At 33.9% G+C, this 26,988-nt stretch overlaps 1 protein-coding gene across 5 annotated transcripts in view; it reads right to left on the minus strand.

Annotated features, from left to right (window-relative positions):
• Positions 1-26,988, minus strand: part of SLC25A40 (solute carrier family 25 member 40) — a 56,746-nt gene that overhangs the window by 3,045 nt on the left and 26,713 nt on the right. For 3 of the 5 annotated variants that reach the window (XR_004433184.1, XM_033193879.1, XM_033193880.1), the window contains 10 exons: positions 24,190-24,258; positions 22,249-22,369; positions 19,935-19,994; positions 18,145-18,251; positions 13,292-13,359; positions 11,262-11,386; positions 10,328-10,501; positions 7,152-7,261; positions 5,046-5,127; positions 112-192 (listed from right to left, as the gene is read on the minus strand). Coding sequence is in view for 4 of the 5 variants with exons in the window: in XM_033193879.1 (XP_033049770.1) it covers positions 112-192; positions 5,046-5,127; positions 7,152-7,261; positions 10,328-10,501; positions 11,262-11,386; positions 13,292-13,359; positions 18,145-18,251; positions 19,935-19,994; positions 22,249-22,345 (904 nt within the window). In the remaining variant the exon portion in view is untranslated. Of the gene's footprint in view, positions 1-111; positions 193-716; positions 3,137-5,045; positions 5,128-7,151; positions 7,262-10,327; positions 10,502-11,261; positions 11,387-13,291; positions 13,360-18,144; positions 18,252-19,934; positions 19,995-22,248; positions 22,370-24,189; positions 24,259-26,988 lie in introns of those variants that run through there. The other 2 variants (XM_033193882.1, XM_033193881.1) reach the window with 2 other exon arrangements.

Below are 26,988 nucleotides of genomic sequence, written 5' to 3' on the forward strand. Positions count from 1 at the left end.
AAATAAACATAGTATGTTACCTATAACTTCCTCCTATAAGTTAATTTTAGAAGGCGATAGGTTTAAAAGTAATCATTCTATTCAATGATTCGGTAAAGCAAGTATTTTTACCTGAAAATAATCCAGAAAATCCATTTTTAGCAACAATGTTCTTCATTATAACCCAGGTTGACATATGCAAAGGCATAGAAACTAAATGTTAAAATAAAGAAATAATGCTATTATAAATAATTTAATAATTCCTAATACAGATAACATAAAGTAGTGTTCATGGCCCTTGGGGATATATCATTTCATTACCATAAGAGGTTTGTTTACCTAAAAAGCTACTTTAAGTTTTATTTTTAATAGATTCATTAAAAATAAAAAACAGAAAAAGGCTGTATATTTAAAGATGTATAGGACGGGATGCAATTAAGGAGAAATATACTGAGGGTTTCTCCTGGCTTGATAATGCTTGTTTCTTAAACTTGATGGTAGTATTTTTAAAACTTTTTTCTAGGTCTTAAAAACGTCTCATAATGAAATTTTTAAAAGATGTATAAACAGCTACTTCGGAGGCTGAGGTGGGAAGATCGATCTCTTGAGCTTAAGAGTTCAAGACCAGCCTGGTCTTGAACTCTTAAGTGAGACGCCCATCTCTTAAAAAATGTATAGAAACCTTCATGGGGTATCCAATGCCAAAGAAAAGTCCTCACAACCATTTTTCATTCACATTTTATTATAAATAATTTTAAAACTTTTTTTTTTCTAAAAAGAGTTCTGAGGAAAACAGCTCATTCTCCCTAGCAGTGTCTTGTTATTACTACCTTTCTGAATGGATATGCTAGTCTTGAAATAAATTAGACCAGTGCTCTCTCCTTCAAAGGGTTTATTTTAGCTAACAATAACATCTCACTTATTTGCAACCACTCAAATATCTGGAAGAAAATAAATAAAAAACTAATTTTTTTAAAACTTAGCAAAAGTAGATGGCACTGAAATATAAACATAAAGCTTGTTTGTAAACAAAATTTGTTTATTTTCATTTTACGCACTTTTCTAAACAGCTACCTTGGCCCACAGACCACTAGATGCAATAAGATTAAAAAAAAAATTGTAAGAACCAGGTACACTACCATGTAAACAACAGCTAACAGGATGACAGCTAACAGGATGAAGATTTCAAGGTCTTGTTTTGAGACCAGCTGGATGATGGGCAAACAATCCTATACTGCCCTCTCTAGCTTTTGAGAGCTGCTACTCTACAAAAATCAATGTTTACATGGAAGACAACCCTGAATCATTAAACAAGATTAAAGTATGTACCACTAAGCAAGTCTGGAAGATAAAAGTTAAGATAAAATGATATCTTTCAAAAATGACTTTCTAGAATTTTGCCATTTAATGGAGTGTGATTCATTATCTCCAAATTTCATTTATATAAAATATCAGAATCTCTATGAATAAATGAGGACTAAGATAAATGAAGCCTTAATTATTTATTTAAGAAGCTATACTAGCAACAGTATAAGCATAAACATAACTACAGCAGCCCAACACTGATTACAAAATATGAATGAAATTTAACTTTCTAAAGAAAGTCAATGACAAGAACTTTCTAAGTTGGCAATTTTCACTTCATGTTTAAATTATTTCATTTAAATTTTAAAAACTAGTCAAAGAATGGTGATCAAGCAGCAGGTGTTTCTAATCTTGTAGAACTCATGCCCCAAACTAGTTTCTATTTTAACAGGAAGGTGAAATTAAGAGAATGACAAAAAGTATCAACTGAAGGTAAGCCAAGCTCTAGTGGAACCTTAGAAGTGTCTCCTGCCTAACATTTAAACATTAAAGGGCTACTCCTACAGGTAATAAGCAAATTCTTGCATTGTAAAGAAACACTTTTATTATTAAATATTTCAAGCATAGAGAAAATAAATGCTCATTTACTGAACATCCAAATTTACTATATCGTAATAACTCTTACAGATCCAGTTGAAGCCCCCTATATATTCCTCCCCAATTGTATTTTTCCTCCTTCTCAAAGGTAATCACTCTCATCTTTCTTTTTTCATCTTTCTCATGCATTTGTTTAAATGTTTACATCTAAACATATCCAGATGTATACTCTTCTTTGTATACATCTGGAATGCACAGAACAATGTATACTTTTCTTTATCCTCCTTTTAAACTTTATATAAATGATATCACACTGCACACTGACTTCTGCAATGTGCTTTCAGAATTATCTAGGTTGGTAAGTGCAGCTATATTTTATTCATTTTAATTGCTGCATGGTATTGCATTATATGGCTTATAATGATTTATCCATTTTCCTGTAAAGGGACATTTAGGTGATTTCTAACTTTTTGCTGTTTTTAAAAATCTTGCCTTGGATATCCTTGTACATGTGCAAAAATTTCTCTAGGGCACATATCTAGGAGTGGAACTGATAACTCAGAATGGACTCCTTGCTACTGCCAGATTGTTTTCCAAAGTAGCTGTGTCAAATATTCTTACCATCATGGCATAAAATTCCCAGTGAGCTACATCCTCCCCAACAGTCTAATTTATATAAAATGTTCTCTCACTGCTGTTCCTTAGTATTACTAAAATTCAACATTTTAAATAAGTTTATTTGGCAAGTATAACCATTTCATAATGAATCATTTCTATTTTAAAATAGAAATATAACAAATATTGAAATACAGAAAAATATTGCCTTAAATATTAAAACCAATGTACTATTTATTAAATCTATTAAACATTTTAATTTTAAAATGTTTAAAAATTAAATATTGCTTGAGTAGTGTTTTTCTATAGTTCTATTGTCCAGTTAAGAATAGTGTTTTAAAAATATTAAATGTGTTCAGAGAAGTAGTTGTTTAACTTCTGGAAATAAGTACATTTGGGCCAGGTTTAAAAAGCTAAAACCAGAGATTAAATTTTTAAAAATTAATAATATATGACACACTCATAAATTAGGTAAAAGTTATCTCTGTTATAGGATATGGCACTTACTACATGCTAACGTGCTTCTGAATGCAGCCTCTGTTCCAGCAGATTATGGGGTCTTTGAGGATTTGGGTAATTGTCTCATTTATCTGTATATACCAGCATGGTGCCTGACACAGTATAGGCACTCAGTAATTGACTAATGAATGAAGAATGGAAGAAGTGGTCAAAGTAGGCTGACAGATCATATACTTGCATGGAACTATCATTCTATAGTATGATAGATGCAACACTTCATATTTTCTTTTTTGCTTAGAGAGAAGGGATTTGGTATAGTTGAGCTGTGGAATGAAGGAAGTCACTTCTAAATGGAGCTGAGTTACTTCTTGGGGATAAATAATGTAAATGCAAATAGTAAGTATGGGCTGATTATCACTCAAATTGCAAGTGTAATTTCAACTGAAATATTATCTTAGTAAACCTTTAAGTAACTGGTTCATAGGTGAAGTACACTAACAAATTAAAATTTACAATGATAATCATGGAAAATTAAAACCCAACTCTTAAGATTTTTCCTTTTAGGTTTAAATGAGGAAACAGAAAAAACCGGTGATAGGTAAGAGTTAAATCTAATAAAGAAAGATGGCTCCCTGGTGCCAGTCTCAATGAAGATATACATCACAATCACTTAGGGATCATTTTCAAAATATACAAGCTAGAGTTCCACCTCAGAGTCATTAAATGAGAGTCTATTGAGGGTGACGTCCAGCTTTAGGTATACTGAATAAGCACCTCAGGTGACTCCAATGATTAGTTACCAACGTAAGTGGCTCCTAAACTTTAGTGTGCATTAGAATCTACCTGTACAGATTCCCATCTTTTCCCTTATCAACCACCATGACCACCACTACCTCAATACCCCAGTCATTAGCCATTTATGCTAAATTACACCAAAGAGAAACTGGTGAAATCCTACTATATTAAATATTATACTTAAGAGGGGAAATAGAAATTCTGATAAGAAGAATGAAACAAAGTAATTTTGAACTGTCAAAGGATGACAGATAGGGCTTGGGTTTCTAGAAGGCTCATGCCTAAAACAGGGAAGTGGGAGAACCCTAATATAATAAAACTCTGATTACCTCCCAGGTTTTCATTAGCTTCTAATATAAGAGGAGAGTAGGTATTTGGCAGGTAAAAAAAAAAGGATGTCACCAATATCCATCAGATTCATTTGTAGAGGTCTGTAACCAGCTTCTTTCAACATTATACCTATTTTACCTTTTATGCAAACTATTATAATCATGGGTAGAAGAATTTTTATTTACATTGTAATAGTCTTATCACAAGACTTACATAATTTTGTAATAGATAATTTCCCATGGGTTTGATACACTTTCTAAAGGGAATAAGTAACAGAGGGATCCTAGTAGAAGCAAATAGGAGTACACTTTTGTTCTAGAAGAAATTACAGGTTATAAAGAAATAAAAATAGATGGTTTTTATGATTAAGTTGGGTTATCCCAGAAATGCAAAGGTATACAGTAAAAATCTTTAAATGTCATATTACCATGTTAACAAAACCATGGGATCATGTAATAATGAAAAAGCATCTGATAACGTTTTCATATACAGATATATATATACATATATATATATATATACACAAACACTATCAAAAAGAAAAAGAAAAACGGTTTCCCAGTAATTTCCTATCCTTTATCCTGATTTGTCTAGATTTATCTTATTGGTTTATTTCAAAGACTTATGAAGACAATAAAAATAATAATTTGAAATAGATCTGAAAACAAACTGTAGGAAAAGACATCATAAAACAACTTAGCTTTTAAATGACAAAGATTATTTCTTCTTTATCGCAGGTATGAGACTTAACTGATGGCATTCAAGAAACATTAGACTTTACATTTTCTTAAATTTTTTGTTTTTGTTTAGAGATTTTCTAGGTATTCCATTCTAACAGTATATTACTTTCAGTAAAATACACAAAGAATAATGCAGAAGAAAAAAATCTTGTTTTCCTTATTTTAGATATTCCTACAATATCTGGAAGGAAAAACAAAAAAATGCTTTAAATTTATTAAACTTACTTTTATGACTTTCATATGTCCAAAGTTGTGTCTGCTTTTGTGTTTTTACTACATCAAATGGTAAAGTTGCAACAGCTGCAAACTATCAGAAAGTAAAATTGATTAATTTCCATCAACCTTTTAATTTTTCCTAAAATATTTTTAATTCTTCTAATTAGTACATTATTTAATAAGAATAATAATGAAAATAACAACTTTAAAATGAAATAATATGTGTATCTTTTAAGTTTTCATTAAAGCAAACAGATACGCATTTCTCACTATACTCAAAAGTAAAACGCCTCAGAAAAATTCCCTTACTTTCCCGAGGTCGCATAGCTACTAGCTGCAGAGCCACAATTCCAACCAAACCTCTCTGACTCCACTACCAGCATTTACAATTTCTCATGCTCCTTTGTGTTTTATTATTCCTTTACATCACAAGAAGGTACAACACATATGTCAAGGCAAAAATTCTCAAGTATCTAGTAAGCATTTTAAAATTTCCAGCAAATGCTTTTAAAATAGAATAAAAACTTAAATTTGAACAAAGAAAATGAATTTTCAACTTTTAGCTCTATAAACCTTTTAAAATAGATAGTTATGTAAATGTTTACATATTAAAATATAGTTACAATGGTTTACAAATTAGATTTTTTCCTATTAATGATAAAAGCTGGATGCAAATCACATTTCAAATAACTTTTCTCAAAATAATTTACATTTATTTCCACAATGCTTGGAGTTTTTTTAATAACTTAATTCTTTTAAATACGTTATCACAATATTTGATACAACAGCCATACAAGGTTAAAACTGGCATGTATTGTTGCTTTCCAACTCACATTAGGCCAATATGGTCATAAATGCCCCTTTAAAATCACTTATATTTTATTTCAACCCAACAATTTGTTGATTTACGTTCTTGAAATCAGCTTCGAAGATTTCAGGTAAGGTAAAATCAATGATTTTTCTCCACCTTCATTATCTATCATGCAGTGGCTACAATGTTATGTAAGCCATTTTTGAAACTCTTACTAAAATAAGGTGGTTTAGGCTGTTCTGTTTTCTGACAGAAAGCCTGGACATTCATATTCAGATGTTTTTTCTGTTGTAGAGACAAAACGTTATTTGAAAACTGTCAAAATGCATCAATTTTCTAGATCATTTAAAAAATCCTTAAAAAATAGATTTTCTAGGTTACATAGAAATAGTAAAATAGAGGACTCTCCTTTGTATTTCTGCAAAACTGGTAAATACCCTAAAGCCATTATTCAACAATACTAATTGCTTTTTTTGTTCAATAGGCTTATAATCCACTAGGATTAATTTGGAAGATTTTAGACTGGGAATATTTATATTTAAGTTTTAAAGTCAACTACGTAGCTTCCTTGGCCCAGATTTTCTGATATATTACTACAATTTTTTTCGCAAGTCTCCATCACTTCACTCTGCTCCTTCACTATTTTTTTTTTTTTTGTGGTTCCAGTGTGTTATTGTCTCACTACAAGTTATTACAAATTCATTTTTGGAAATATGTGGGTATAAAAAAAACTATTACCAATGTCAGGGTGATATAAATCTGCATAATGAAAGTCTACTACAGGACTTTCATATCATTCTACAAGGAGGTGTGGAAAAAGATAAACTATTACCCAAAAAATGGTAACTTAAGATTCCTTCCTTCTGACTGTAATTTTTGTTCAAATTCTTTTAAAAAGTACTTTAGTAGGACAAAATGTTTCCAAAGAAACAGGAATCAGCAGCAGAGGTTAGAAGTGCTTAATGCATATGAGATGACACTGCATGAAATATTACGTAATCAGAGCAAAATTACAAAATGCTCTAAATAATAAAACTCTAAAATATTGTAACTGTAATGATCTAACAAATTCAAAAGTTTCTCAGAAAAATGTTTTTGCAACATAAAAACAAATACAGTATGTTTAAATTATTTTATTTACTAATAATTTGTTTCCTTAAAATAGATGGAAAATATTTAGAAAAACTTTCAAGCAGTGCAGCCAAAGTGGATCTCAATATACATGAGATGTTATATAATATTTTGTTTTGTTTTAATACAACAGTTATTTTTCTGGAATATTAACAACAAAAGAATAAACTTACGGAACCAGACAATGCCCCTGAAGTAAAGTTGATCATAAATGTTGGCTCATATAAACCAGACTTCTCACATAACCACTTCTTTAAAATTTCATAGTTATACCAGTACATTGCTATAAAAACAGAGAATGAAATGAACACACATTTAGAAACAAAATGTGGACTTTAATAAAAGAGTTATGAGGTTATATATTCAGGGGATAGACAAATTCTAACCTTGACACACCTTGCTTTCTGCTTAGACACCCACTAGGGTGGGATTTCTTTATTTAAAGCAAAATTCTCAGTAATATTCTAGCAGTCCTATAAACAAAAAAAAAACTATGCATCAATGAAGTATGACTATAATTCCAAAGCCTGACAAGGACAACAGTACAAAGGAAAAAAGTAAAGGCCAATCTATTCATGATTATAGGTACAGACTTCCTAAAAACAATAATGAAAAACAAACTGAAGTCAGAAATATTTCATAAAATATCATACACTATGATTAAGTTGGGTTATCCCAGAAATGCAAAGGTATACAATAAAAATTAAATGTCATATTACAATGTTAACAAAACCATGGGATCATGTAATGATAATGAAAAAGCATCTGATAAAACTCAATACTCTTTCATTTAAAAGAAACAAGTGTCTTGGAAACCTAGAAGTAAAAGGAAACTTCTTTAATTTGATAAAGAACATGCATCAAAAACCTATACCCAAAGTAATTATTAATGGTTAAATGAGATCTATTTTCTTTAAAATGGGAAAAACGATGGGGATGTTCATTATTGTCACCATAATTCAAAAACTCACTGGGCAGCAAGAAAGAAAGAAAAATTATGATTATAAATGATGATATAAAACAGTTAAATTTACATATATTTTTATATATATCCAAACCAAAATGATAGTAAGACAAAGCAGAATTTATAACAGAGTGTTAAAACATAGCTGGATATAAGCTATAGAAAAAAATCAATTGCAACTGTACCAACTACAAAGAGTTAATTTTAAAAAATTAAAATAGAGCTTTAAAAATAGCTACTAAAAGCTGGGGACAGTGGGGTGTACCTATAACTAAATGTCAGAAAAAAGAGATGAATACAACCTTGATAAAGAAAAATTTGAATCTCTCCTAAAACAACTTCTTAAAGACTTATTATTAACATAAAGAGATGACATTCCTAGGGAAGAAAAATAAAGTGACATCAAGATTTTTCTTAGCCAAGCATGGTGGCACACGCCTTTAGTTCCAGCTACTCAGGAGGTTGATGTGGGAGGATTACTAGAGCCTTGTAGATAGATCAAGGCTACAGTGAGCCGTGATTGTGCCACTGCACTCCAGCCTGGGCAACAGAGTGAGACCCTGCCAAAAAAAAAAAAAAAAAAAAAGATTTTTCATAGAGCACTAATAATTCAGTGTGGTTTTGGCCTGAAGTCAGAAACATTAACCAGTGAAACAGATCCATGCATACATGCATACATGAAAATGTTATATGACAGATATGACAATGCAGATCCCTGGAGCAATTATGGTTATTCAATAGATCAGGGACCACAACCCCAGGGCTGAGGATTGGTACTGATCCGTGTCCTGTTAGGAACTGGGCTACACAGCAGGAGGTGAGCCGTGGGTGAGTGAGCATTACCTCCTGAGCTCCACCTCCTGTCAGATCAGCAGTAGCAATATATTCTCATAGAACTCTATTGCTAACTGCACACATGAGGGATCTAGGTTGCGTGCTCCTTATGAAAATTTAATGCCTGGTGATCTGAGGTGAAATAGCTTCGTTCTGAAACCAATCACACACACACACACACACACACACACACACACACACGCAAAATTTTTCCAATCATGGAAAAACTGTCTTCCACAAAACCAGTCCCTGGTGCCAAAAAGGTTGGGGATCACTGCAACAGGTGATGTTGGGACAACCAGCTATCCATGTGGGAGGAAAATGAAATTGAAAACCTACTTCAATTTCAAAACCCCAAATCAATTATGAATAAATGAATGCCAATGAAACAGTGCCCAATTTTATTAATAACCAGGGAAATGCAAATTCAAGTGAGATACCACTTTAAATTATTAAACAAAAATTAAGAACTTTGACAATAAAAACGCTGGAAAGGGTGTGAAGCAGCAGAAAATCTCATACATTGCTGGCAGGTAGGTAGATCATACAATCACTTTAGAAAAGAGTTCTATATTACCTAGTAAAATTTGAAATGTATGTATGTATATGAACCAACAAATCCAATACTGGATAAACTTTCAAAGGTGCACCAAGAAACTGATTAAAAGTTTTCATAGCAGCATTGTCTTAGTTGTTTACTCACATATAAATGAGTAAAAATGAAGAAAACAGTTACATATAACACAAGAAGGAATCTTAGGAAAATTTTTTAGTAAAAAGGGATTTTCAAAAATAGGCAAAACTAATATAATGTTTGGCAATAATATGTATGTGGGAAGACTAATTCTTTTAATCAAATGAATGGCATTTAATATACTGGTTACCACTGGGGTTGTGACAGTGAAAGAACATATTGCGGTTTCATGATTTTTAGAAGATACAGATATCATTATTCAGAGTTTCTCTCTAGCTAGATAAGTATTTTTTTTGGGTCTTAAAAACTTCTATGACCCACAAGGGAAATGCCACTAGAGTATGTACATTATATAAGTTACTGGTAGATTTGCACTTCTCACTTTTCATAATTTTCTCCCTTTTCATAATTGAGTAAGTAGTACAATAGCCTACTTGATTTGTAATAGTCTTTTACAGGATAATCATTTAATGGGGAGATGTTTATTTTTAATAACTGAAAAAGTAGGAGACCATATAATTCCAAAGTGGTCTTATATGGATTCTATCCTTTGATTCGTAGTTGTTTTACTTATCTTACTAAATAATACTAAATGACTTATTTAGAATGTTAAAGGTACTTTGCATTCTCTGAATATGAATACCCACTAATTAATGTATAAAAACTAATAACAAGCTTGAATAAAAACTTCATTCAATAAAAGCTTGTAAAGATCTGAGAGCCCAACAATGAAAAAGGAGTTTGTGGTCACTACAGAAAATAACTTACCTTTAACGGTAAAGAGTTAAAAATCTAGTAACAGTAATATTTAACAAAGCTACGTAAAATTGAGTAGCTACAAATAAGATAAATCCTACCTGAGAAAGGTACATCTCTAAGAACAGTAGGAGCCCAGCCCCTCCAAAGGGAAATCCAACCATCTTCAGATACTTTCTTGCTGACAAATCGATGCAGTTCCATGTAAGAAAACTTCTTGGACTGCATCTTGGTTCTAATCAATTCTAGTGGACTTATCACAGTTACTGCACCAACTAATACAAACAAGTTTAAAAAAAGAAAACAAAAATAAAGCCATGTACTATGCAAACACACATACTGTAAAAATTAATATTCATATATTTTGATATTTTAAACTTTTATTCTATAATGTCTGAAAACCTTAAAATTAAATATCTAATGATGTCAACATAATTGACACAGATTTTTCCCTTGATAAAAGTATTTCTTAAAAGTCTATTTTCATATATCTTACTTTTTCTGGTTTCAACTCTCTCAACGGCAGTTCCAGAAATGTTGTAATCAACCAGAACTATGAAAACCAAAGCCAATAAATCTCATTCCCATTTAGCAGAGTAATGGGAGTTACTGACCCAATAAATCTCATTCCCATTTAGCAGAGTAAACGTTCTTCTGTATAGAGTCAACTTTCCTTATGATCAAACTCTGAATCCCAAAGTTTATAAGGAAAGTGATTCAGAACTTTGGACTGAATCATGTATGATCCCAGGTGATACCTCAGAAGTTCAGGTGAATCAAAACCAACTCTGATGTCACTCTAAAAACTCTGTCCATGATTTGACCAAGATAGGCTGAGCCCATCTCATTCTGATGGTAATCACTATTCCATATGACTTCTGGAGTATCTATCCTATATTAACAAATTAATATAAACTATAAGGCAAAATATATCATACTAATACTCTATATATTGTACAAATTATCTGTGAATGTCCCAACTTAAACAGAAGCTCTAAACAGAAATCAAAATGAAAATAAAGATTTATTACTTACATCTGGCTACAACTCCAGCAACAATTGGTATGTAGGTTTCATTTTCTCCTAACTTAGATCTCAGAAGAGCACTTAATTGATCATAGCAGGTAAAATAAATAACTGTGGCAGGAACTGCCATCACTCTGTTAGATCACACAAAAAGGTTTGTTCAAAATTATCAAAAGATTCCACAGTCTTAACTTAAATTCAAATATTATTATATAAACTAAAAAACCCTTATATTTTGTGTAAGCTAAAAACTACAACAAATTAGCCTATGAGATCAATTTTTCTTTTATTTTAAAAATGGTTAATACTTAACTTAGTAGGCAGTAAAAAGATATAAAGTAGGCATTTGCCATCCAAAAGTTTGCATTCTAGTTGTGAAGACAGTTACAATATATAGCATTAAATAAGTGCTAGCATGGTGGCACATGCCTGTAATACCAGCTACTCAAGTGGCTGAGGAACTAGAATCACTTGAACCTGGGAGGCAGAGGTTGCAATAAGCCGAGATCATGCCACTGCACTCCAGCCTAAGGGACAGAGCAAGACTGTCTCTAAATAAATAAATAAAATAAAAATAAAACAAATAGGAAAAGACAAATTAAGACAGACACTTCATCTCCTTGACTTGTTCTGTTTCTGGTCGCCCAGATCTTCTTTCTCATTCATAATTACCATAACATCAGAATCAGCAAAATAAAAAGTACATGAGAAATTATAAAACATTTTTGAACTATAGACCATATATCACTCCTGGTTGTAACTAGACATAAATTATAATTAACATCATCAGAATTACATACACTAATTTTAAGGGAATTCTAATGACATACTATTTTAAAAGAAATTATTAAAAGGGAATTATTAAATTCAAACACAAAGTTGCATGTACTGTCATGTCAATAAATATTAATGCAACAAGAAATGAGTCCATGTTTATGATATAACTAAAGGACATTCACAGACCATAGTCTGGAATGCCTAATCCATAGTCTGGAATGCCTAATCTTAATCTTGCTGTTGAGAATTTAGGAGCAGGACTGACTGGTGAGGTATTAGATCTGCCACTAACTTCAAACCTTAAGCATTGTTTAAAATAAATGCCTCAAATTGACTAATTTCCTCCATTAAAAATATAAAGTTCTTGGGAATAAATGAGACAGCAAGAGCCAAGTTATTATTTTAGATTTTTACATTTAATATTAAGAGTTTATCATATTAATTCATGTAATCGCTAGTTAGTAATTAGAATTATCTAGAGAAAGTATACATTTTGCAATATATCATACAGCTTTAGTAACATGAACAAATAGACACCAAAGTCTTTATTTCTGAACATGAAAAAAATTACCATATGCTTGTGTAGCAAAGACAACACAGCAGGCTTGGTTGCTCAAACCTTGTATAACTTCAGGAGGGCCTATGTGCATGCCTGACGTCTGGACAACTCATGGGAACGTATCCCCTGGAGCATTCCCTATTAGAAGGTTTTTTGGACATCTGGAGCACTAAACCAACTTGTCTAGGTTGATCTATATACTGTGATTTATAGTAAACTTCTTTCCTTCTGTGGGTTTAAAGTTTTGCTCATCACAACTGGCCTCAAAGACAGAATGTATCCATACAACCCATGCTCAATAAAAGCCCTACACTCAAAACTCAAATGGGTTTCCCAAGGCAGAAGCACTTTGTATACTTCAAAGCTCACTAATAGAAGGATAAGCACATCCTGTGCAATGCCATAAGGGAGGACTTTGGAAGCCCATTTCTGGACAACTCCTGATGTGCCTTTTTCCCTTACCGATTCTGTTTTGTATCCTTTTCCTATAACAAACTGTATCTGTGAATATAACCTCTTCAGGTCCTGCAAGTCTTTCTAGTACATCATTAAACATGCAGGTGGCTGTAAGGCTTAAAAAACAATACCTCAGAAAATGAAAGCATTCTAATATTAAAAATGCAAGACTTTGTCCAAACCATGCTGATTATAGGATAAAATAACAACCATTATTTAGTAGAAAAAACATTAAAATTCAACTTACAGGGTAGGAGGAAGGCCACTCCATAGAGATTTAATGCCCTCATTTCGAATGATTTTAAAAAAGGCATCCTAAAATTATAATAGAAAAAAGCAATCAAAATATATCTTTAAACCTGATACACAAAAATTTATAGTGATGATTGGTAATTTGATTATTTCAGGTATTTACATCTAAAAAAAATAGCTTTTTGGATTTATGTATGCCCGTTCTTTTTAAAAAGGGAATTTTAACACAATTAAAATGAAGCATTTCTGGATGATACTAACTTCTTACAGAATAAAGTCTATATTACTCAGCTCTAGATTGTTCTAAGAGCTTAGACAAAAAGCTTTTGAAAAGATTATTATAAGAAAGGAAGGAGAGCAACAGCAGAGAATTGGTTAAACTCTCCTAAGCATGAAATCAGAGAAAATATTAAAATGTGCTATGTGAAATCTTTGGAGAGGAACCTAAAGTAGGCAGAGCTTCTATTAACAGACAAACTCTCACAATTTGGTAACAAAAAGATAAAGTAATTAAAAATTGGCTAAGGATTTGAATATATATTTCTCCAAAGAATACACACAAATGTCCAATAAGCACATGAAAAACTGTTTGGCTGCATGCAGTGGCTCCGGCCTGTAATCCCAGCACTTTGGAAGGTAGGAGACCCCTTGAGCCCAGGAGTTCAACATCAGCCTGGGCAATATAGTGAGACCTTATCTCTACAAAAAGCTAAAAAATTTGTTGGGCATGGTGACACACTCCTGTGGTGCCAGCTACTTGGGAGGCTGAGGTGGGAGGACTGCTTCAGCCCAGGAGGGAGAGGCTACACTGAGCTGAGATCACACCACTGCACTCTAGCCTGGGCAAGTGAGACCCTGTCTCAAAAAAAAAAAAAAAAAGAAAAGAAAAGAAAAATAGAAAAAGGAAAAATGTTCATCATTGATCATTATGAAAACGCAAAGCAAGGCCGGAGGCGGTGGCTCAAGCCCGTAATCCCAGCACTTTGGGAGGCTGAGACGGGCAGATCACAAGGTACCCCGTCTCTACTAAAAAAAAATACAAAAAACTGGCCGGGCGAGGTGGTGGGCGCCTGTAGTCCCAGCTACTCGGGAGGCTGAGGCAGGAGAATGGCGTGAACCCGGGAGGCGGAGCTTGCAGTGAGCTGAGATGCAGCCACTGCGCTCCAGCCTGGGCCGCGACAGAGCGAGACTCCATCTCAAAAAAAAAAAAAAAAAGAAAATACAAAGCAAAACCACAAATGAGATGTCACTTCATACCTACTAAATAAGCTAAAATTATAAAGACAGACAATAAAAAATACTGGTGAAAATGTGAAGAAATTGGAACCCTCAGATGCTACTGGTGAGAATACAGAATGGTGTAGCCTAGCAGTCTTTCAAAAGGTTAAACATAGTTATCACATGGCTCAGTAAATTCAACTCCAGTTATACTCTGAGAGAAATTAAAACACATATTTACATAAGGTTATAACCAAGAGAAATTAAAACACATGTTCACACAGAAACATGAATGTCCATAGAATTATTCCAAAAAGTAGAAACACCCCAAATGTCTATCAAATGATGAATGGATAAATAAAATGTGACATATTCACATAATATTACTTGGCAATAAAAGAAATAAAATACTGATACATACTACAACATGGATGAATCTTAAAACACTGTGCTAAGTAGAAGACGTTAGTCACAAAGGACTGCATATTTTCCCAGGAAAGGGAACCCTAGTAAGACAGAAAACTTTTAGACAATAACCACTCTACTCTAACCAAACAACAAAGTGAAACTGGTGGCACCACCCAGACCCGTATCAGCAAAGGCTAAGTGGGTAGCCTAGACTTCCATCAATGTAAGGCTGACAGAAGGTCAATAAGGAACCAAGACTTTTACCCCTACCAGGTCAGCAGTAAGGCTCCTTCATCCCTCTGCTAGGGTGGTGTCACAGGAGGAATAGTGGAGAGTCAGTACTTTCACCATCACCCAGCAATGAGGCTACCCCACTACACCGTCAGTGAAAACCATGTAGAAAGGCAGAACTCCCACACACGCTCAACAGTAAAAGGGGTCTTCCCTTACACTGTGCGTCAATAGAGGCTGGGTGGGGAACCTGGACTTCTAACTCTACCTGACAGTAACAAGGTGACATCCTTTCTCCCCCATGGAAGCAATGTCAGAAAAAGACAGCTAAAATAGAATGTTTGAAGTGAGATTAAGAGTTTAATGGAATGCTAATAAATGCTCAAGTAACACAAAGGAAGGCAGGAAAAGCAAAACAGAAATAGAAAACAGAACAAAGAGAAAATTTAAAAAATAATAACAGGCTTAAGTCCTAATCTATAATGCATTACAATAGTTAAACTAAGTATACTAATTAAAAGATAAAAACTGACAGAGTGAAGTTAAAACATGACTCAATTTTATGCTATCTAAAAGAAATCACTTCAATTATAATGTCATAAGCAGGTTGAAAATGGATTGAAACACTCAACACATTAAAGATGTTATTCCCCTCCAAATTAACATACAAGTTGAACGTCATTCCAATAAATACCCTAGCGATATTTTTTGGTAAATATAAACAGGATCAAGCTAAGATTTATGTGGAAAGACAAAGGAACTTTTGGGATAGCAAAAACAACTTTGAAAAAAAATATAAGGACCAGAGCGCAGGAGTCTCACGCCTGTATCTCAGCACTTTAGGAGCCCACAGCAGGAGGACTGCTTGAGCCCAGGAGTGTGAGACCAGACTAGGCAACATAATGATACTCTGTCTCCACAAAACATAAATCACAGTGGCACATGCCTATAGTCCCAGCTACTTGGGAGATGGAGGTGGGAGAATCTCGAGGCATGCAGATCGAGGAAGCAGTGAGTCATGATTGCTCTATGGCACTCCAGCCTAGGTGACAGAGTGAGGCCTTGTCTCAGAAAAAAGAAAAAGAAAAATAAAAATAAAGTAAGAGGAATAAGTGAATCTAATTTCAAGACTTACACATGCAATAATTAAGACTGTGGTATTGACAGAGTGACAGACAGAGATAAATGGAACAGAATAGAAAACTTAGAAATAGACACACCTAATATGCCCCACTGATTTTTGACAAAGGTGCAAAAAGCAACTCAATGGAGGAAATAAAGCCATTTCCACAAATGCAAGTGGACATCCATAGGCAGCAACAACAAACAAACCTCAATCACAGTCTCATGCCCTACATAAAACTAACTCAAAATGTATCAAGGACTTAAATACAATTTTTATGAAAAAGTCTTCAGAGTGTAACAGTAGACAAAAAGTTCTTAGCCTTGACACCAAAAGCATGACCTATAAAAGATATTAATAAATCGAATTTCATAAAAATTAAAAAGTTTTACTCTGTGAAAGACCATGCTTAAGAGGATGAAAAGACAAACTAGAAGTGGAAAAAAATATTTGCAAACCACACATTCAACAAAAGACTAGTATCTAGAATATATAAATAACTATCAAAATTCAACAGTAAAACTACAAACAATTTTATTAGAAAAGGGTCAAAAGACATGAAGAGCGAAATAAGCATATTAAAAGACGTTCACGGCCGGGCATGGTGGCTCAAGCCTGTAATCCCAGCACTTTGGGAGGCCGAGACGGGCGGATCACGAGGTCAGGAGATCGAGACCATCCTGGCTAACACAGTGAAACCCCATCTCTACTAAAAATACAAAAAACTAGCTGGGCAAGGTGGCGGGCGCCTGTAGTCCCAGCTACTCTGGAGGCTGAGGCAGGAGAATGGTGTAAACCCGGGAGGCGGAGCTTGCAGTGAGCTGAGATCCAGCCACTGTACTCCAGCCTGGGCGACAGAGCGAGACTCCATCTCAAAAAAAAAAAAAAAAAAGATGTTCACCATCATTAGCCACTAGGGAAATGCAAATTTAAACCACAACGAGATATCTCTACACAGCTATCATAATTGGTAAAATAAAAGTAGTGATAACACCAAAACACTAGTGAAGATGCGGAGAAATTGGATCAGTCACACAGTGCTAATGAAAAATGTAAAATGTGTAGAAAACAGGTTAGCAGTTGCTTAAACTCTAAACATGTAACTACCACATGACTCAGCAACTGTATTCCCTAACGCATTTTTCCCAGAGTAAGTGAATGTTTGTAGCAGCTTTATTCAAAATAGCCAAAATCTGGAAAAAAACTCTGAAAACAAACTGTATTATATCTGCACTATGAAATAATCTATATCATGAGCAATAAAAAGGAACAGATGATTGACACATGCAACAAACTGGATGAATCACCAGGTAATTATGCTATGTAAAAAATGCCAACCCCAAAAGGTCATATATGATTCCATTTATATAACATTCTTGAAATGACAAAATTACATAAATGAAGAACAGATTAGAGGTTGCAAGGACTTAAGGAGTTGGTGAGAAAACAAGGGAAATGGGTGTGGCTCTAAAAAAGGAAACAGGAAGAATCCTTGTAATGATGAAGTTATTCTTTATTTTAATTGTATCAATCAATGTCAAAATCCTCGTGGTGACACTGTATTAGTTTTGTAAGATGGTACCACTGGGGGAAACTAAGAAAAGGGTACATGAAATCTGTCTGTATATATATTTTTAATTTTATATTATTTCAAAATAAAAATGGTTAGTTTTTTAAAAAGTTACCTCCCCCTTTTTTACACAAAACCATGAACCTATGAAAAGGTTAACAAAGGGTTAAAAAGCAAAGCAGTAGCTCCCTGTTCTCAGTTTAATATGATTCTTCAGTCTTTTGCAATTAGAAAAATCTTTCACATATAAGATTAAATAGAAAATATACTGTGATTCTAAATAATATAATCACCTTACCAATGTTCCCTGGAAATTTCCTGGCTTCTTATACCACAGTTTGTTGCCTCCCTCTTCACAGACACATAGATGATCCATGAGTCCATTACTATATACAAAACATTTTCCTAGCAAAGAGGATTCCAACAGCCAACAATTACCTCACATAATCTTTATTATTTTTACAGATGAACAAATTGACATCACAATGAGGAAACTAGAAAATTATGAAAAGAGAAAGAATCTTGAAAAAGATAAATAACCATCTCTACTTTTTAGGATGAAACAGACATAATTAATTTGATTTGCTTAATGCTACTGCAATGCATTCTAAACTCAGAGTTGTTAAAAGTAACTGCAAATTAGTACTTTATGTTTTCAGAACTGTAGTAAGAAAATGGCTGGGCACAGTGGCTCATGGCTGTAATCCCAGCACTTTGGGAGGCCAAGGTCAGGGGACCGCTTGAGGCCAGGAGTTTGATTTCAGCCTGGGCTACACAGTTAGCCTCCAACTCTAAAAAAATTTTTTAAAAAATAGATGGGTGTGGTGGCACATGCCTGTAGTCCCAGTTACTCAGGAGACTGAAGTGGGAAGATTACCTGATCCTAGGAGTTCAAGGTTGCAGTGAGCTATGATTACACTACTGCACTCCAGTCTGGGTCGGGTGACAGACTAAGACCCACTCTCAAAAAAAAAAAAGTACACAAATAACTTCTTTTAAGTTTTTAAGTTATCTGAGGGAATGAAGAAAGAAGATAAAAGAGGAAAACCCATTTAGAGAAGAGAACATGGACACAAATCTTCTCTATTTGTCCAGAAGAAAAATCTGTGGTATGCAAGGGAAATTCAGACAAAAATAGAATTTAAAAAAAAATATCATTCTCAATGTACATAATGCCATGCTTTGTCTCTTTTTCTGTATCTGTACTGCTCAGTCTAGCCATTTGTCACATTCGACCTAATGTAGTAACAACTTTCTCTAATACCAACTTCTTCCCACCTACTGGACTAAACTGTTGCCAAAATTGTCTTCTCTGCCCAACAGTATATAAAAATACGAAGCTGTGAATTTTGTAATACTTAAGTCTGAGTGTTGCCTTCTGCTTTTATGGTTTTAACGTATAGGAAATTACCTTTTTAGTTAGCCTCTTCCTACAATCTACTCTTCCATTCATCTAAAATATCAGGGTTGTTCATTCCCTCTCACTGCTCTGTATTCAACACAGTGGCTTTATATCTGAGCCAATTTTCTCACAGTCCAAACAGTGTGTTTTCTGCCACTTAAAATGTGGTTGCAATGCTATTATCTTTATAAACCTATAAAATACTAAGGAATTGCTAATCTTGCCTATCTTACAAAAACACATCATTATTTGTCTCAAATTCTACATAAACTACTATCCAGAAATTAACCAAGCTATCTGATAAAATAATACATTTCCAATCACTATATTCAAGCAATAGTTGTATGATGGTCATGAATGCTCTAACATGGGCACAACTTTTGGACATGGGAGTAAGCTAGATTCTAAGGTCCCTCACAAATATAATTCTGTTCTTACCTCTGAGGCACATCTACAAATACATAACCATCCTTTGCTTTACTTAGTAGGTCCATACAAATGTTATATATTTATTTTTTGCCTACAACTCATCACATACAACTAAATGGTGAAAACAAAAATGTTTTTCATGAGGGTAAGAGGCATCTATTTTAATAAATTAGCAAATGAATATTATGCAAACAAAAATAAACACAGGAACATTTAAAAATCAAACATAACATTTTTAGGGTAATTAGTACACGTACCTTTGGGGAGTGGGTTGTTTTGGGCTTGGAGTCTAATTTTAACAACATCCAGGGGTGTCACTATTGAAGATATATAAGTTTCAATTAGCAAGTGGTATCTGTAAATTGGATAGATGTTTTACAAAGAACACAAAATACATTGATTCATACTTTTCCTCATGGCTATATAATGGGTGAGCTTATTTATCTTAAAGTAGTCTTGAATGTAACATTCTAATTTTTTTGCCCTTTAATTTTGCTAATCAGTGAAAGACAGACTACTTCTCTCATGAGTACTAACTGCTATTTGTAATATTCCTACAACTATCATTCCATTAGCAATAAAGCTGGTATTTATAAGAAAATATGCTTTCTAATAGAAGAAGTAAAAGTTCCAAAAGTCTTTGAGAATAACTTTGTATAAGTAATCAACAGTCAAATGATATTAGTCTTCCTAATCTGTCAAATTTACCTGTATCAAATAAGTGGTACAGATAATAAAAATTTAAGTAAACTGGCCATAAAACATCTTTAGCACTAAATTATGTTATTCCATTTGGGCATAGCACAGCAAAGGAAAATGGTTTTAATATGCATGCTATATTTTATCCAAGTAGAAACAAATGCCAAATAATGGTTCTAAGAAAAGTTTTCCTCATCTTGAGAATGACAATAATCATATTAGATTATCTCTATGACCTTTATAACTCAAATTCTGACCTGAAAATACATCATAAGCAATTAATTTGTTCTAATCATTTGTTATTTGTATAAACTACCCAACTTACAAATCATTAAAATGCTAAACTATCACCTAACTACGTCATTTGGCTACATCTACAAGAAGCTGACTGTAAGAAACAGAAAACTGTGATCCAGAGAAATTTAAGAAATTCCGTTAGTGCCAAGTAAAGATTATTTGTAATTGCTGCTAACATAAATTGCTAAAATTCTATATATTCATTATGCTAATATTTTATTCCATCTTCTTGTTTTCTATTATAAAAAGGGAGAATCAGAAAAGTTTAATGTTGATAGGGACCCAAAAGAAATCCCAGTATAAGTCCCTAATTTACAGATGAAATAATGAAGTTCAAATAAAAGTTAGATTTCCTTGAGAATGGCAAAGCAAGGACTAAAAATTCAAGTCTCTTGAATCTCTGTCCAGGGTTGTTTTCATATAATAATATGATGAAACATTCATGGATCATAAATGATAGTATGTGTTGTGGGAAGTCAGGGACCCCGAACGGATGGCCTGGCTGGAGCCATGGCAGAGGAACATAAATTCTGAAGATTTCATGGGCATTTACCAGTTCCCAAATAATACTTTCATAATTTCTTACACCTTTCTTAATCTCTTAATCCTGTTATCTTCATAAGCTGAGGATGTACGTCACACATCACCTCAGGGTCACTACGAAAATTATGTTAACTGTACAAATTGATTGTAAAACGTGTGTTTGAACAACATAAAATCAGTGCATCTTGAAAAAGAATAGAATAACAGTGATTTTAGGGAACAAGGGAAGACAACCATAAGGTCTGACTGCCTGCAGGGTTGGGCAAAATAGAGCCATATTTTTCTTCTTGCAGACAGCCTATAAATGGATGTGCAAGTAGGGAAGACATCAGTAAATTCTTTTCCTAGCAAGGAATATTAATAATTAACACCCTGGGGAAGGAATGCATTCCTGGGGGGAGGTCTATAAACGGCCGCTCTGGGAGTGTCTGTCTTATGTGGCTGAGATAAGGACTGAAATACGCCCTGGTCTCCTGCAGTACCCTCAGGCTTACTAAGATTGGGACACTCTACCCTGGTAAATTTGAGGTCAGACTGGTTCTCTGCTCTCGAACCCTGTTTTCTGCTATTTAAGATGTTTATCAAGACAATATGTGCACCGCTGAACATAGACCCTTATCAGTAATTCTGCTTTTGCCCTTTGCCTTGTGATCTTTGCTGGACCATTCTCAGGAGTTTGTGATTTTGCCCTTGTCCTGTTTCCTCAGAAGCATGTGATTGTTCTCCTTTTTGCCTTTGAAGTATGTGATCTTGTGACCTACTCCCTGTTCTTGCACCCCCTCCCCTTTTGAAATCCTTAATAAAACTTGCTGGTTTTGTGGCTCAGGTGGGCACCACGGTCCACCGATATGTGATGTCACCTCTGGAGGCCCAGCTGTAAAATTCCTCTTTGTATGCTTTCTCTTTATTTCTCAGCCAGCTAACACTTACAGAAAATAGAAATAACCTACATTGAAACACTGATACTAAAACTCAAATGGAAGCACTGATTCATTCAAAGTTACATAATCTACATCAGTAACATAATTTTACCTATTAGTGACGTCAGTATAGCTCCAGTACATGAGGCAAGCATTTGCTGAAGAGGTGTCACTTTGATAATCTCTTGTCCTCTTGTTTCGGGATCCATATTTTTAACTAATTAAATACAAACCTGTTAAAGAAAAAGAAAATATAAAATTAGAGCACGTCCTCTGATACTTCAAAAATGATAATGTCCTTCAGCTAAGCTGGGTGAGCAGCATCACATTAGTAAGACAACTAAGAGAGAATTAACCAAACAGATACAGACCACATAATAGAATGAAAGCAGTTGACCAGTAAGTCTCAGAGTCAGTGAACTTAGCCTCATAAACACTACTAAGAAACCCTCCCCAGTAGAGTACAGAGGTATCAGCAAATACAGCCCTTTATTATACACCAGTAGTTGTTGTACAGATGTAAAATAAAAACACATGACCTTAATAAGTTTTATCTTACAAAAATTTAAGGAGAAAAGCGACATAAAAACATTAAAAAGTCTTAAAAAGTCAGATAATACAAAACAGTATAAAAATAACTTATGAACTTACTATTCAAAAATAATCACTGGCCAGGCACGGTGGCTCACGCCTGTAACTCCAGCAATTTGGGAAGTCGAGGCGGGCCGATCATAAGGTCGGGAGATCAAGACCAACCTGGCTAACATGGTGAAATGCCATCTCTACTAAAAATACAAAAAATTAGCTGGGCGTCTGTAGTCCCAGCTATTCGGGAGGCTGAGGCAGAAGAATGGCGTGAACCTGGGAGGCAGAGCTTGCAATGAGCCAAGATCGTGCCACTGCACTCCAGCCTGGGCGACAGAGCAAGACTCCGTCTCAAAAAAATAATAATAATAATCACCAGCAACATTAATGTCATCTTTCCAAATGTCTACGCACATACACACATATATATGTATATGTCTATACACACACATTATATCTAACTAAATACTGTATATTAATCAAACACATGTACACTTATGTGTCTGTGTACATACAGCTTTTCTGAAAAACAGGTTAATACTATTTTGCTTGCCTAGTAGCCTACTTTAACAAAAATATATTATAGACATTGTGTCAATAAAAACAGATTTACATTTTTATTGCTTGCACAGTAGTTAATTATATTTAATCAGTTTCAGATTGTTAGATACTAGGTTGTTGCCAATTTCCAAACCGTAAAATATTCTGCTATAATATTCTTATACATACATATATATCTTTTTGTAACCTTCCTACAATTACTCTAGGAAAAAAAGTAAGATTGATGGGATAAGCTATTTTAAAACTTGATACACGGCCAGGTGTGGTGGCTCACACCTGTAATCCCAGCACTTTGGGAGGCCAAGGCAGGCGGATCACCTGAGGTCGGGAGTTCGAGACCAGCCTGGCCAACATGGTGAAACCAAGTCTCTACTAAAATTACAAAACATTAGCCAGGCATGGTGGTGCAAACCTGTGGTCCCAGCTACTTGGGGAACTGAGGCATGAGAATCCTTTAACCCAGGAGGCAGAAGTTGCAGTGAGCCAAGATCACATTACTGCACTCCAGCCTAGGTGACAGGAGACTCCGTGTCAAAAACAAAACAACAACAACAAAAAAAAACTTCATACAAATTGCCATGATGCTTTCCAGAAAGTTTGGATCAATTTATACTTCTACTGGCAATATGAGAGTTCCTACTTATGCATGACTTATCAAATTCTCTGTCAAATTACATATCATTTTTTTCTGAACCATTCAGAAGTAGGCTGCATACATCATGTCCCTTCACCATAAATATGTCAAAATATTATCTTATAAAATCACAATACAATTATCAAATTCAGAAAACAATTTTGAACAGTACTCTACAGTTCATATTCCAATTTTGTCAATAATATCAATAATGTCTTTTATAAAAATAAATGGTAATTTTATTGTTTCTTTAGACTTTTATTATCTACCTACCTGGTTTGAGTCTTTTCTTCAACTCTATGCTCCAATATTGTACTGTCTGTAACATCAGTAGCCAAAAACCTATAATTAAAAGAAAGGAATTGTCTTATCTTTTCACCCAGGAAAAGGATAATAAATCTAAAAGAAAGGAGTACATAAAAACTTCAATACAAAAACCAACAAATATTCATTAAAGGCTTTCTACTAATTGCTCTGAGGAATATAAAGAGCACTCCATAAAGGCAAGCATTAGTTATAGAAGCATTTTCACAAAAACCTCATGTTATTCTAGTTAATATACTCTGCTTTAAAAACAAATAAGCAAACGACTCCAGAGCCCAAACCCAGTAATCAATCTTACCATCATTTACAGTAGAACAACCAGATTTTGTAACACAAAATTAAAGGTCCGGCATCATCTATGAAGGTTTTTCTTTGGGAGGGGAGTGTAAGAGGGGGAACCTCTAATCTGAATTGAAACAAGCAACAAGCTTTAGATGTAACTTCCAAGTCACAGAAAATTCAGCAACTAGTGTAACAAAGTAATGGATGCCACATAACAGTAGAAGTTGTACTCTTTTAGCTTACAGGACTATTGTCTTGATTTCTCCAAGTCAAAGGTGGGAAAAAAGGTGGCAGGGGAGATTAAAGGAATCTTGAAAGAGTCAACCACCAAAAGAACCCTGGTTGAAACAAATTTTTCCAGTTTGAAGGTAACTAGTGATATCTGAACATGGTCTGGTATTAGATAATATTTCAGAAATCTTGTTTATTTTGTATGTAGAAATAATCTTTTAAGAGATTCATTCTAAATTATTAAGGACCATAATGTTCTAATAGCTGTAGTTTACAAAACTTCAAAAACATAAATATACTAAAATGTTAATGATTTGGTAAATCTACGTAAACATATATCATAAATATTTCATTGTTCTGTATTTTTCTGTATATGTGAAAATATGTATAATAAAAATATTTTAGTTCCTGAAACTTATGTAGAATCTTCAAGTCTAGGGAACATTATATTTGTAACATTCATTTAAATGAGCTCCTTTAAGTGGAAAAATAATGTACGTATGCTAGAATACAGGTATACTTCTCCTCCAGAACGGTAAAACGGCCCACAGTACTTTATTGTTTGACACTGACGCCAGCAAGGTTGACAACTTGAATATATGCACATGAAAGTAAATCCAGAAAACTTTATTACGTTTTTAGCCGTTATAATGTAAGGAAACAAGTCAGAAATTTAGATGCAACTCTTTAGAATAGTTAATGAAATTGTTTCGTAACATATATACTATTTTAGAAAAATAAGTTACATCAATTATCTTCTAAAATCATGTTACCTTATTATAATGAGAACTGAAAAATGAGTCTCCTTTTCAATTTATTACAAAAATAATGAAAAAAACGCAAAACTCTACTCCCAGAGACTTGGGAGTACACGTAGAAAATGTGAGAAGCGATTATCAGTGAACTACCTAGAACTCATAATGTATTCAACGTTGCTTTAAACTCCATACAGTTTTACCAACCTACTTATCTTTTTTCTTTGCCACTTTCTATTCTCCTATGTGCAGACACTGTCCCTTTTTCAGGGAGGACACATTCTAGTGGGATAAATCACTCTAACAAAGTATCTCTTGGCTTTCCTATAACAGTAGAACATCTCATCAACAAACGTTCTGCAAGAACAGTTTTCCTCCCTCAACTCCCTGCAAAATTCCTCTTTTCTATACCTTTTCTGCTTCTGTATGCTACTGAAGTAACCATTAATAATTTATTCTAACTAGCCAACGTGGTCTTCAAGTGTAAATGGGAAGCATTCTCCAACATGAAAAACCCATGAGCCCTTCTTAAGAAACATGTTACTTAATAACAAAATTTACTTAACCAAGAGATTAATGATGAACATTTAGTAAAAGGATTAAAGTAACTTTACATTTAAGCTAGAAGACAGAAAAGTATCTCCTCAGTATCATCAGAATTTTTAATTTTTTCAAAACAAATAGGTGTTAAATGCTATCTTATAATCTTGATTTACCTTCTGCATTAGTCTGTTTTCACACTACTGATAAAGACATACCCAAGACTGGGCAATTAACAAATAAAATAGTTTTAACGAACTCACAGTTTCACATGCCTGGGGAGGCCTCACAATCATGGCAGAAGGTAAAAGGCACATCTCACACGGCAGCAGAGAAGTAAAGAGAATTTGTGCAGGGGAACTCCCCTTTATAAAACTATCAGATCTCATGAGAAATACTCACTATCACAAGAATAGAACGGGAAAGGCTCACCCCCATGATTCAATTACCTCCCACCAGGTCTCTCCCACAACATGTAGGGACTGTGGCAACTACAATTCAAAATGAGATCTGGGTGGGGATACAGCCAAACTGTATCACCTTCCCCTGGCCAATAAAGATGCTTAACATTTCTTCACATTTTTATCAGTAGTATATATTGCCTCTTCTGTAGTATGTCCATTTACATCTTTTACCTACTTTGATGTTAAGGCATGTATACTTTCCTTACTGTTTTGAGGAATCCTTTATTCCATTTAAAAAAAGAATACTCAGGAATGCATGATATGGTTTGGTTGTCTCTCCACCCAAATCTCATCTTAAATTGTAGTTTCCCTAAATGCCCGTGTCATGAGAGGGAACAAGTGAGAGGTAATTTAATCATGATGTTCTTGTGATAGTGAGTTCTCACGAGATCTGATGGTTTTACAAGGGACTTTTCCCCCTTTTGTTTGGCACTTCTCCTTGCTGCCACCATGTGAAGGACATATGTGCTTCCTCT

Source organism: Trachypithecus francoisi, unplaced genomic scaffold, assembly GCF_009764315.1.
Source record: "Trachypithecus francoisi isolate TF-2019V2 unplaced genomic scaffold, Tfra_2.0 Lachesis_group4, whole genome shotgun sequence".
NCBI classification, from domain to species: domain Eukaryota; kingdom Metazoa; phylum Chordata; class Mammalia; order Primates; family Cercopithecidae; genus Trachypithecus; species Trachypithecus francoisi.